Here is a 13894-nt window from a genome sequence, read left to right as displayed (position 1 = left end):
TTTTCTTACCATCCTCTGCTATAGTTGAACAGGGACACACTGTCCACAGGGATAATTTTAAACCAGAAAGGCTGCAGCGTAGGAGAATATGCTCTTGATTTAATTAACGTGCTACTAAGCGCTTCATTTTGGCCTTGGATAGACTTCTGAATACATTTTTAGACAGTATGAAGACTAAATTCTGTCCCTCATCTCTTAAAATGACAGGACATTGGGAAGGAACACCTTCATGGCCAGTGAAAATAGGAGGATAGATTACAGGACGAAGAGCAAGAAATCCTCCGTTTATGTTGTTTGAAGACTGACATAAAAAACTGTGAACTGATCATTTTTATGCAGGTGTGATAGAAATAAGTTGTGGTCCTATCTACAGCTGTGGGGACATCCTTAACTAGGACAAATAAAGCACACTACTGACTCAGCTGCCTTTTTATATGATCTGAAGAGGTGGAAAAAATACAATAGTTAAGCACAGATTGCGTTATTACATTTTTTTCTATGCTCTATACTTAAATTTAACTGTATTTCTCCACTATATAGCTTTAGTTTTCTGTTGTTTTATAGATTAATACTAGTGCAAAATAAAATTGAATTGTGATTTCTAATTAATAAGTAATCCATTAGTGATTTTCTAAAATGAGCCCAGTTTCTCTTTTGGTGCACTTTTTTTCTGCCCTTTTGCTGAAGTGAAATTTCCTGAAGTATGACTCGTCTTTCTACACCGTTGTGGTTTCACTTCAGTAAATGATCCTATATTCCTTCGAACAATGAGCATCCATTATCTCTTTTTGCTCCGTTTGCAACATTCAGTACATATTCTTTTCTTTTTCCTCTTACAAAAATTTGTGTATGGGATTGCTGCAGTTTGGGATTAATGTTCACCACAAATACCTGAATAATAAAAATATAACGCAACAATATATAATGCCTTATTTAATACTTTACGTCGACATCCTGCCTTTAAATAGGCTTTACGATGCAACGAACTGCGTTTCATTTAGTTCTACTGAATGTAATGTTTTTTTAAAGAACATATTCAGTGGCCATGTCATAAAAAACTTAAAGCTAAAAATCCTTGAAAACTTTAATATGAGCACAAAATGGGTTCGTTCTTCATTCCTTTTCAAACCACAATAATCATCCCCTCCATCCATCCAGATGAGGCAAAACAAAGTAGAGAGGTACTTTATTGTTTCCTAAGTCCAATTTCCTCATAATTTTTCTATTCCTTTAATGACTCACATCCTCAAGCCAGAGCAGGCATGTACACACATACACACACACATATATAGAGGGAGACAAAAAGAAGTATGTTTTTGCCATGAAGAGAAACCATTTGCTCATTTTGATGGAGGCCTAAAAGAGAGGTTGAGTTGTCTAAGTGGATTTTTCATTACTGAATGTAATAGGGCAAAGAAAATTACAGCTGCTACAGCAGGAGGGGCATTAGGATTGCTCATGCACTTTTTACATGGATATTTGTAATGACCAAAGAGGTTCAGTGCAGCTGTATATGGACATTAGAAAAATTAGCGCAGTGCTGTGTCTCTTGTCTGTGCTCCATCCCTCCTCTCTCAGTCTCCTCCACTTGCCTCCTATCTGCAATTTGGAAAGGTACATCCAAACTCACAGGGGAATGAAAAAGCTTACTTTATCTCCTGCTACTGCTCCAGCCTCAGACAGAAGTGGAAAACTAACAAAATCATGGAAATAATATTGAAAATGGAAAGCCATTAGGACAGTCGAGCACTTTCTCATGCTGCTTCTGAAATATATCATTTATCCACCGCATGACAAACTTTTAAAGACGAAAAATTTCACCTCACAAGACTCTGCAGTCCAGCTGTCCAATAAAGAGATAAAGTACACTCACCATACATTTATGAGGAAATAAGAAAGGTCATCAGATACGTGAGAAAACAACTTCTGCTGTAAATGACTGTTGCATTCTCTTTATTTCCACCCTAGTAAAATATTCCCGAAGCTAAAACGATACATCTATATTCACCCATCAGCTACAACATTGTTATTGACAATGATATTCTCCACTGACAGCTGAAGAGAATAACATTCACTATCTACCACCAGCCTCTACAGTGATACCTGTCAAGACATGGGATATATTAGGCAGCAAGAGAAGTCAAGTCTTGAAGTTGATTCATTGGAAACAAGCATCTAAAGATGTGAGCAGCTTTGACAGAGGCCAAACTGTGATGGCTAGAACACTGGCTAAGAGCATCTTCGAACCAGCAGGAATTGTGAGGTGTTCTTCATATGCAGTGGTTAGTATCAACCAAAGGTTGTCCAGGGAAGGGCAACTGGTGAACTGGCTACAGGACCATGGGCACTCAACGCTCATAAAAGTGTGAGCAAGCAAAAGTTGGCCCCAGAAGAGCTACTGTAGCACAAATTGCTGAAACGCTGACCCTGATAGAAAGGTGTCAGAACACAGAGTGCATCGCCGCTTGGAGCCTGCTGACCCCTGTACATGAGAAAGGAAGAAGGTGGCCTGGTCTAATGACTTACAGTTTATTGACAGCCAGGTGAATGTGCCTCATTTGCCTGGCAAAGAAAAGGCAGTAGGATCCTCTGGAAAGATGGCGAGGAGGAGAGCCAGCAGAGATGGAGTGATACTCTAGGCAGTATTCTGGTGGGAAACTGTGGGCCCTGGCATTCATGTGGAAGCTGACAACTATTTAAACATTGCTACAGACTACATATTCCTCTTAATGGCAACGGTGTTCCCTGATGGCAATGACCTCTTTCAGTAGCACATCATACCCTGCAACACTGCAAAAATTGTGAGAAACTGAGGATCTGCTGCCAAGGTTTTTAAATATAATGCCACAGAACAGCTTCAGAGGTCTTGGTGAGTCCATGAAGCCACAGGGCAGAGTTTCTTTCTTCTGACTCTCTGAACGTAGACTGTGGGTATAAACTTGCCATGTATTTCATGTGGCATTCTCTCCCCTCTTCTTTTTGGCTATTAGCTCAGGATTTAACTTCAAAGATATGCAAACAAGACAGAGTGTTTTTCTCCCTATAACAGGGCGATATTAGGTGTTATCAGACCATTCTCCAGTGCTGATACAGAGCAGTGAGGTAGGGTGATGATGTGAGACTTGTACAATTTTGGTGACAAGGGGGGAACTGGGACAATATTAGAAGGTGTTATTTCATTCTATGGTTGCTCATTGTACGTTAATAATGCTAAAGGAAGTCCTTCAGTTTAGTGCAAAGACAAAAAGTGTAAACTGTTATTATAAAATATATTAATCAAAACCATGATTTAGCTCTTAATGTGGCTCTGCTGTAAACTAATTGATTTGAATTTACAGCTGATATTCAAAACACAATTTGCTCTGAAGAAACTCAAATCAATAACCACTCCTGAAGCATAATGATACCTTGATAGTACACTCATGCAGAGCTCGACTCCTTCATCCTTCCGTTCCTTCTGTACCTTGCACTGCAGCCTGACCACATACAAACATGAAATTAACAAAAACAACAAAGTACTCACATTTGGGGAATGTGTTTTGTCACATAATTTTGCAAAGGTGTACACAGCTACGCTTGATACTCAGCACAAAATCCCCCAGAATACTGAGGCTGTGTTTAGGGAGATTTGACTGCAGCATCAGTTCCATATCCACCGAGGCAGCGCTCTTCTCTCGTTTACTCTATCACCCAATATTTATTCAACTTGTATCTCCCTATGGGTTGCTTCTTTCCCCTTCCTCGCCCACTCCTCCACCATATCCAGCTTCATTAGCACATAACAGGCTATCAACATGCATAGCAGGGTCCTGATTTAGATGTTCAACCTGATTAGCCCTTAATGAACTGAGACTGGCTACCTGGAATGGAAGTGCACACAGCAGCAGAAGACAATAACATGCATGTATGCCGCGCTGCACCAACGCACAAAGAAACACAAACGTATGCACTCATACGGACTAACATACATTCCCTGTGGTACCTTCAGAGGCATCTCTTTTGCTCATTATCACTCCAAAGACACTGAAGTATGAGAAACTGGCCCCTAATTATATTGTATAATGGCAGATATGACACAAATTAATTTGAATAGTACAAATTGATGAGACGTTTCATCTTAAAGAGACGTGTCTGCAGAGCTACAACATATGGACACTTTTAATAGCCAATATGTGTGCTTCAGGAAATGCATATCCTAAAGGTGCATGTTATAAAACTGCTACAAACCACATGAAATGCAGTTCAGCAGTCTGATATGCCTTCATCTAATGTAACACTTAATTAATGAGGAAAAATAGAAAGATAAATTTAGCAACAAGCTTGCATGTTTTATGAGTCAAACACAGTCAACGACAACTATAAAACCTTCAGGGCAATTTTATTTCAATATACAGTAAATACATGCAAAATATTACATTTGTAGCGCGCGTTCCTCAAAGATAAAAAAAAAAAAAATGAGGCTCCATAATGAACAGCAATAATCGAAGCTCGTGGCCTCTCCTTTATCTTCCTCTCCTCTCATTCTCCTCTGAGGGAGTTTATTAAAGACCCACACTGCCCCTGGATATTCAATCACTTCTCAGTCAGAAGTAATCGTCGTACTGAATGAATGCAAAGGCTGGCAATTCATTACCACAATCAGAATATGAACACCCGCCTTTCCCTTCTTCATCTCACATGTTTCACTTTTCTCTTCAAGTAGTTCTCAATGTTGCATAAAACGTGGGATGCTTAACTGTGGGCTATCTGAATTAATATGGTAATAACAAACAATTAAAACAGATTTATAGACAGTAGAGTTACATCTTTGCATTTTTGGAAATCCTCTAAAGACAAATGGCAGAACGTCATTCACATTTAGCAGATGGTATGCAATTACAACGCACTGATTGCTAAATATCAGACAACTAGTTTACAGTCTCTGTTCTCCAAATCCAAAGCAGAAAAGCAGGTTGATCACCAGACCTAAAAAGCACCTCTGTGTCGCTACATGAAAGAACACTTTTGAGGCAATGCTGTTGTGTGACGTTATATTTACCTCAAGTCTGTTGGCAATTTTTCATTTCTGCTTAAGGTCAATATACTTTTTCCGCCTCCTGTAATTTTCTCATTATCGCCCACTTCCCCTCAACTTCTGTGTTTATTTTCTTCTGTCTTTCACCCTCTGCTCCAGCTCCTGAACTGCTTTCTCGCTGACGGGATTTGCCTTGGTCACGACCGCTTTCCTCTCCCCTGGTTCCACCACAATGGTCATAATACAGCACATGTCCACCAGTTCTTCCTGACATCTCCTCATCCCGGCATCCAGCTCACCTCTCCGGGCTGGATCACGCCTCAGAGCCCCTTTCTCTGCCACCGAGAAGCCCAGCAGGCTCGTCAAAACCTCGTTTGACAACTCCACATCCAGGTAACCAGTTCCATCAGATACTGTGGCAGAGACAGACCAAACACCATTGATGCTGCTCAGTTTCCCCACGAGAGTCACAATGAAAGCTTTGACATGGATCTCGATTTTGTGGGGATGTGGTTTGGACATCAGCTCTTCTAGCAAGCACAAGTACGTAAAGGGTGAAGAGGTCAGAGTGACGGCAGAGTCTGTGCTGTCGCTCTGTGGATCTTGTTTTAAAGGCAGTGCGTCAGATCCTGCAGTGCTTGAGGTGGATGTTTGTCCCTGAGGTGTTCTGTGGGAATCGGTTATACGTCTTGATGATTTGCTGGACAGTCTACAGCTGGAGGTTGACTTTTCTGTTGTGAAGGCAGCACTCTCTGTGTCTTTACTAAATCCTTGTTGAACAGGGAGCTGATCTGGTGCAGTTTCTACACTTCCTGCTTCATAGACTTCTACTTCATCCAAAAAGCAGTCCATGTCGTCATCCATAATATCGGTCTGATTATTGGTAACAAATTCATTTGAAACTGCTGGGGAAATGAAGGGTTTGAAGGCTGTTGTGGTTAACTGCCCTGAAGTTGCTCTCATGCAACCCTCATAGTCTCTTTTTTGTGCGGTGGATCTGGAATTGCCACTCGGAGTGTGTGGTTCAAACTGAGCAGTTTGAGGTTTTGCTCCTCTGCCCAAACTGTCAGGATTTCCTGTTATTCTGTTGTTGTTCTGTGGTGTGTTTCTGTGACTGCTGTCAGACTGAGCAGCAGCAGTATTACTTTCCTGAAAAATCGCTCTGTCCAACTCATCTAGAGGAAGATCGTCAAAGTCTTCATCAGGAAAGTTATCATGTCCCATGCTGTCATCTTGGATCTCTTGATGAACCCCATCAGGAGGTAAGAAGTCAGCCTCGGAAATGTGCTGTCCATCAGCATCATGAAGCCCTTGGGCAGAAGCACGGCCGTTGCTCTGGATCAAACCCCTTCTGTAAGAGTGAGTGGAGGTTTCACTTCTGAAAGACATCAGCCAAATATGTTGGACTGAATGAAAAGAGCTTTTAAGCCATCAGTGTTAATGGGCTCATTGTTCGGATGGGCAATGTTAGGTAAGAAGATTTAAATGTGAAGGATATTTTTCAGAGACCTTTTGAAAAAAATTAAAAACTCCAGAAACAACAAGACCAAGACAGTTCAGTCTTGTATATGATTGCAGCCTCAAGTTGGTAAAGTGAAAATAATTTGACATCATACAGCTTTGTGAACTGCTTTTGTCCTTCAACTAAAAATAACCAGTTCATATTTTACTTTATTCTCAGCTGCTTCTGTTTGTACAGGAGACTGGTGGTCAGTATACTTCAACTGAAATCATTTCAGGCTTCTGTTGTCCTCCTTATGCAACAGTTGTAACTTTATCTTCAGTAACTGTCGAGGAATCGCTATAACTATCCTCAGTAATTATCTATTAAAAACATGGTAGTTATTGTCACTGGCTGCAAACTGTTGACACGACAGCATACAAAGGTACAGACAGCAACACTATTAATCTCAAAAGCATTTTATAAGTCTGTAAACAGGCTGAGGAATGAACGTGGTAAACGTGGCTGAAGGTATTTTTTCTTGAAGAGAAACATACTGAAATTCAAAATGTCAAGATATATTTGTCTGACGGAGTAAAGTGAGGTGTTTGAGCATCAAAATGTCAAGGCATCACATTGTTAGCCACCCACCTGGATGAGGTTGTTGAGACAAAGCTCCTGACAGAGGAGCTTCTTGAAGACTGAGCGGAGGTTTCATGCAGCGTCCCGTAGCCGCTATCAGGAGCAGGTAAAACCTCAAGCATTTCAGCATCCTCCCGACCTCCCAGGCTGGCCAACAGCTCAGCATCATCGAGCTCGAGGTCCTCTACGTCCTGGTTACCTGTAGAAGAAAGCCGCATTATAATTATGTTGATTTCTACAAGTGGTGAAAAGCTATCTGATTGACAGTCAGAGCATTGATTTATGTCAATCAAACTCACAAGGAAAAAATAAGCATATTTAAACTGGCCTTAACCTTCTAAAGGAGTTGTAGGAGTGTTTCTAACATGTCCCGAGTGCTCACAGGTGTTACAAATAGTGGCTCTGTGGCCTATTGATATTTTACTATTTACAATTTTCATTTGTGTCCATACTAGATTTTTTTCTGCTCTACATAAACGCAGCCTGTTCAACCTAGTTCGAATACAAACTTGTAAAACTTGAGTCACATGAGTGTTGGTTGTGGCCGAGTGACAAAACCCTTTCTCATTTGCAATAACAGGAGCAGAATTTTTTTTATTTTTTATTTTCAACAGTATACTTTTAGCAACCTTTATAATGACACATATAGAATCAAGTGAATATCCTGATTTTGAGCTTAAATTTGGTTTATTTTCCCCAACAGGAGCTGGAGGTCACAAATAATTAGTTTAAGCACCATTAGAAAATTGACAATTTGACAGTTCAACAATTCTTCCTCTTTATTTTTCAGATCCTAGTGGCATAATTATGGCATTTTTTTCCCTAGATAACATCCTTTTTAAAACCCCCAGCAGGTTTTGTTGCTCAAAGGGTTAATAGATGTCAAATCTATATTTCTAAATAAACCGACGATGCCCTACTGTGAGGTCATGGTGTACAATATTCATACAATTAAAGATCCTTGTGTCCACGATCTACCTTGAAAGATACAAAAAGTCTCATGAATATACCTTGCTGTGGTGCTGGTGGGGCTTCCTCCTCCTCCTGTTGCTGCTCCTCAGGAAGTCCCAGCGTCCGACACAGCACTCTGCCCTGTCAGAATAATATGGAAATCATCAAATGGATCTGCAGAAATTACTGCATCTTATTCATTGCTGTATAAAACAGCAGGCTGAAAACAGTGACTGACCAACAACGCTTGGACGTATTTTTAAAAGGATGGATTGGTTATACTTTACCTGGCTATTCCTGTCCACCAAGTCCTCCACCTCCCCGCCCAGGATCTTGATGTTGGACGGCCCCAGCAGGAGCATACCAAGTCTGCAAACAATTCGCCCCTGCAACTGCAGCTTTGCACCAGGCCTGGAAGAGACAGCAGTATTTTAGTGAATTATTTAGATGTCTAAAAATCACTTGAGGCTCTTTTAATTGACAAGATATAACAGAGGACTGGAGGCTCAGTGGTTAAAAGGACATACAGTAATACTAAACTTTAGGAAAGCATAGCCTTTTTTTTTGCAAAGTAGAAGCAACAAGATCACGCATTTAAGTGTTAAATTATCCAGATCAATTCTTAACCTGAGTGCTGGAGTTAGAGCAGGAATCGGCTGACACTCCATCGCCTCCAAGCTCTGGACTCCATCTGTTACCTGTACAACACAGACACAATGATGAACATGAAATTATTATTTAGTGTTTATATTTTAAATTAATTATTACTGCTTTATGTTTGGTTCCATCACAAATTAAAATCCCATTACTCCGAGAATTGTGGGATTTGATCAGAACAGTCGAAGAAACAGTTTTTTTTTTAAAAAAGAAGAAAAAGTTAAAAAGCCACTGCAACGTTTCTAAGCAACACCAGCACCATTCTTGAAAAATCAGAGAGCAGTGACAAGTGTATTTCCTAAGGTGAAAATTACAGTCCTAGTCATATATTCCTGCAATTTACTTTTTCATATGCTCTCCCTGATTGAACCTGTCGACTCCGATTCAGTTAGGAAGAGATGAAGAAGTCTTTATTATTCTACCAAATCAACCACACAAAGATACAATCTGGTAAATAGTGTAGCACTGTAATCAAGACTCATTCAAGTATGATGCAAAAAGGTGTTGTAGCATAACTTTGGCTCAGGATTCTTGCTGTGAAAATATTTTTTCCATTAACAAAATAATAATAATACAGCTCCATCCTCAACAAAGACTTCTACCAGTAACCTTAAAGGAACATTTATCACACCTAAGTGCTACATGCTTTACTGTTGTTTGTTGTGAGATGATAAATGGTATCAAAAGTCTGTGCTACAACACAGACATGCATGTGATGCCCGATAGAAAAATCACATATAAGCATACGAATAATGAAAGGCAATTACTAATGATTTGCTTTTTTGTAAAATCAACTTGGAGGTTCAAAATTGGAAGTGCTTGGCTACCTCTTGTTGCGACCACCAGATTGTCTTAGTTGTCACACATAGTTCACAAACAGCACTGACCTGCAGGACCAGCATACGGGTTGGTCTGGCTTCCCAGGGCCTCTGAGTGTACTGTGTGACTGCGGACACGTCGTCGTTGGCGCAGTCTGTGCCTCTCCACTTCTGCAGCTGACCATACGCAGGCTGACTGACGTCCAGTAATGAGTCAACCTAAATGAGAATGACACCTTTTATTACATTTCCTTTTGCATCAAGTGAAATGTGTGAAATATTCGTTATAAATGTAACTAACAATCTGTCTCACAGGATTTCCAGCTGGGTTTCAAATTGCCATCAAGAAAAGCTGGAATCCAGCAGGGCTTTGTGATAATATGGCTTCTAAAATGACATTATTCCCATCTTTTCCTTGAATTCCACAACAGTCCGACTTTTGCCTCAGTTGCTTTATGTGTGATTTTCTATGTCGCACAAAGCAACACCTTGTTCATGAACATGTAAACAGGCTATAAAATTAAGCAAAAAAAAAAAATCACCAAATATTTTCATGATACAAGATAAAAAACAACTGAATTGTGATCATTCAAAAATGACATCTACAATAAATCAATTCTGTAGGAAGATCATATTTTCTTACGATGATTTCATTTTACATTATTTTGCCATTAACTGTTGTTGCCATTGTGTCTGAATTAGTTTTTTTTTGTCCTTCTTGGCTGTGTGACAGTTTATACAGTCGTCAGCACAGTGTTTAAAACTAACTGCTATGTTAGTTTTCAACAAGGATGTCTCATTAGATTTTTAAGGTGCCTGTTAACCCTCTAAACTATAAAACCCACTGGTCACTACTTATCAAAGCCAGAAACTGCACAGAGAAAAACAAAAACTGTACAATTTTTAACAGTCCTTAGGCAAATCATGTGTCATTCCTTCAGCCTTAACCAACTCTCAACCAAATTTAATATAAAAACACAAAATTTTATCAAAATTACAATATTATACATGTGTCATTTTAAAAATTGACAAGAATAAACGCTTTGCTCTAAGATTCTGTGACTTGGCAGTGAACACCGGTTGCTGGACAAAAATTCATGGACTTTTTACGTGAACTACAGGCTTCCACCAAGCAGTCAGGAGGCAAATATGGAAACAAATTTAAAATGCAAGTGGTAATATATCCACAGCATACTGAGCTCACATTGTTCAGTTTTTCCTGTATTAGTAACACCTGTGGGAAATTGGGAAAATACTGCACATACTGATTTCAAGTTGTCTATAACTGTTGTCAATAAATTCTCAAAAATTTCCACTTTCCCTTTTTTATGATTTATGCCATTCCAACTTCGTCATTCTGCACAAAAGACATTTTTGACTTCTTTCCACTTCTAGTCATGGCTGTACTGTTTCCATAGAGGTGCATAACTTTAGATGGAAGTGAAAAACGAGACCACAGTGAGTGAGAATGTGACAGGAACAGAAGTGGGCATTGTTTCTCACATAAATTCAATAAAACATGTACTATGAAATATATGATAATGAAGCCTGTACCTGGACACAGAAGACACCATTGAGCTCAGTCTTCTGGGCCTGAGCGAGCCCTTCAGGGAGAACAGGGTGGTCCAGGTCTCTCAGGTCTGTCAAGAGCCACTGGTCCAGCACCTATAATTTCATAACATGCAGAGGGCACGTAAGGTTTAAGGCTTTTCTATCATTCACAGCAAGTTCTTCTGTATTTTTTAAAAACATGTACCTTTCCTCGGCATGACAAAGAACTAGATACATTCACTTTAATGAAAAGAGTGATGATTTTATTAAAAGACATTTAAAAATAACTTCAACTGTAAACACAGTTAACTTTACATCAGATCCAATGTGGTCATTAAAAGATTTCAATTATCCAAAGAAGTGATTCAACAAAAACGTCACAGAGACTCAGAGGCATACTGACTCAGTTGTGTCATTGTGTCGCTGCAGATTTTATATTTCTCATTTATGACATAAACATGCGTATTCGCATCATTTAAAAAGTCCACAGAGTTGAGATCTGCTGACCATGCGGGCCACTTGAATGAACTGACATCACTGTCATGTTCCTGGAACCGTGAGGAGATGATACGTGCCTTGAAAAATGAAGCATTATCCTCCTCGAGTATCTATTTGAGAATAGATAGACTTTGGCCACGGAGGGACACAGCTGTTCAGCAACAATATTTCGGGACACTGTGGCGTACAAATGATGCGTCAGTGCAGGAAAACATACCCCACATGACGCCACCACCAGCTGGTACAGCTGACACCAGGCAGGATGGATTCATGCTGTTTACACAAAAATTTTGCCCTGCTATCAGCATGTTGCAACAGAAACCAGGATTTGTCAGACCAGGAGGTGTTCCTTCACTCTTCAGTCGCCCACTTTTGTTGATCATTACCTACTCTAGCATGATCTTCTTTTTCTCAGCTGCCAGTAATAGAAATACGCATCGGCTTGAGTTGTTGTTGTTTGCCTCCCCCATAGTTCAATGGAATTTGCTTTCTGCGGGCTGCATATTTGTGCAGGATTTCTCAAATATTTCGCTCACACTGAGTTTGGGATTTCCTTCCGTAAAAGAAGGAAAGAGACACAAAACATCAAGAGAATTATTCATCTGAATCAGATTTAGTCGTACTCGAGTGGTAGGTGATAGAAGCAGAAATATCTGCCTCATCATCACATGAAGGGAGAGGAAAAAGATACCACATGCAGCAGCCGTGGGGCTGCAAATATTTGTACATTCATTAATGTCGATTAATCAGTGGATTATTTTTCATATTAATAATTTTTCTGTTAAATACCAAACTCAACAACTCTAAAAACTGCCCATCACATAGCCTGAAAGCCCAACGTGGCATTTTGTAGACAAAGGCAGCAAAATCACACATCTGAGACCTGAAAAACATAAATTGCGTGACATTTGCTTAATTCAGTGGCTTTGAGGACTTACAAATTATTAAAATTATTGCTAGCTATTTTTTCTATTGATTGATTAACTAGATTTCCAGTGTGGGGAACACTACACATATACTGTCAGAGAAAATGGAAAGAACAGCAGAATGGAGTATGCATGAGCACTGTGAACATTACTGTCAAAGTGAATTGAAGATGACATTCAAATCCAACACCAGAGACCATCTAACCCTCCTCCTACATTTATGACCACTTTTGATTTCCTCAACTTAGAACAATTCAGCAAACTCCCCCTAGTAAAAAAGCCCGTGAGGAAAAAAGCTCCACAAACAGCTGGGTCTTGAGTGCCTTTTATGTCAGCACAGAACATGATCATTTCACATTGACATCCTGCCCACCTGCCGGTTGATTTGCTGCTGTGACAGACGAGCTGCTCCTCCTGCTTCTTCTTGTAGCCACTCCATGCAGGCTTCTAGCCATGCAAAGGGCACCTGGACATGCTGGGAGGACTGCAGCCAGGCTTGGGTAGTACGCACCATCACTTGAATCTCTGGGGCCATCCTCTGCTGTAGTGTGTACTTAGCTTAGGCCAAATTCTGCTATATTCTGCACTGTTAAACTCTAGTTTCTAGAAGGTGTTTCTTTCATTTCTACAATGCTGCAGCCAAATTGTTGATGATAAAATTCAGTTATTTACATTTAATTGTATTTCCCACTTGTGTTACTGAACTAGAAAGTTGCATATTATAACTACAATGGACTGTTATTTTTCATAGATGCTTGAAAAAGCTTTGCAATGGTAAATGAATTTTGATGTTGTTAATATACAAGAAGTGGTTCAAAGGCTACATTTAATTTAATATATGGCATAACAATCCCTACACTTCTAGGTTTTGTGTTACTTAACTCAGCCACTTGCGGCCTTTATTGGCAGCAGAAATTAGACCGTTTATATACAAGAATAAAATATAATTGCTTTCTGTTATTTTCTCCGGAGTTGCATGAACAGGTCCAGGTCTCTGCAGCAGATCACATGTGGACTGAGGAGGACAGAGAAAAGAAGATTTGAGAAATGCAGACAGTAACAACAGACGAATTATAAAAAGTGGAAAAAGGAGTTTGAGCACGTAAAGTATGTATTGATAAAGATTACCTGAGAAGACGAAGGCAGCTGTTTTCAATATTTTGGAAAGAAGCCAAGGCGCCAAAGTTTACTGACACATACTGCTGTATTTCAGCTTTGCGTCCATACTAGATGCTCACATAATGGCTTACTTACACCAGAAAACCTTGAAACAAACAAACAAGCCTCACAACTTTTGAGAAACACAACAGCAGTAGCATTGCTCAAACCTTTCAAACACGAATAACTCCAACTGCCTCTGTGCGTTTCTGATCCGCACCCGGAAACAGGGCGGATC

The 13894-nt window shown here is 39.8% G+C and overlaps 1 protein-coding gene across 3 annotated transcripts; it reads right to left on the bottom strand.

Moving 5' to 3' along the window:
• Positions 1 to 4361: 4361 nt before the first annotated feature.
• On the bottom strand, positions 4362 to 13888 carry rmi1 (RMI1, RecQ mediated genome instability 1, homolog (S. cerevisiae)). Of its 3 annotated transcripts, none has more exons than XM_022199079.2 (9): positions 13627 to 13888; positions 12872 to 13513; positions 11078 to 11188; positions 9593 to 9742; positions 8676 to 8746; positions 8336 to 8459; positions 8108 to 8189; positions 7107 to 7296; positions 4362 to 6392 (listed from the first exon to the last, which is right to left on the bottom strand). In XM_022199079.2, exons 2-9 carry the CDS (start codon positions 13031 to 13033, stop codon positions 5141 to 5143), a joined length of 2142 nt encoding a protein of 713 aa, XP_022054771.2. In that variant the 5' UTR covers positions 13034 to 13513; positions 13627 to 13888; the 3' UTR covers positions 4362 to 5140. The 3 variants fall into 3 exon arrangements, with proteins under 3 accessions (XP_022054771.2, XP_022054773.2, XP_022054772.2); XM_022199081.2 differs by having other exon boundaries at positions 4362 to 6365; XM_022199080.2 differs by having other exon boundaries at positions 12872 to 13492.
• Positions 13889 to 13894: the final 6 nt, after the last annotated feature.

This window comes from Acanthochromis polyacanthus, chromosome 7, assembly GCF_021347895.1.
Source record: "Acanthochromis polyacanthus isolate Apoly-LR-REF ecotype Palm Island chromosome 7, KAUST_Apoly_ChrSc, whole genome shotgun sequence".
Taxonomy (NCBI): domain Eukaryota; kingdom Metazoa; phylum Chordata; class Actinopteri; family Pomacentridae; genus Acanthochromis; species Acanthochromis polyacanthus.
Note: the sequence above shows the minus strand (reverse complement) of the source record. Positions and strands in the feature narration are given on the sequence as shown.

Coding starts and splice junctions, on each gene's coding strand:
- rmi1 (XM_022199079.2), bottom strand. CDS start 13,033: ATGGCCCCAGAGATTCAAGTGATGGTGCGTACTACCCAAGCCTGGCTG. Junction 8,747..9,592: donor CCCGTATGCTGGTCCTGCAG/GTCAGTGCTGTT, acceptor TGTGTTGTACAG/GTAACAGATGGAGTCCAGAG. Junction 8,190..8,335: donor TGGTGGACAGGAATAGCCAG/GTAAAGTATAAC, acceptor TTATTCTGACAG/GGCAGAGTGCTGTGTCGGAC.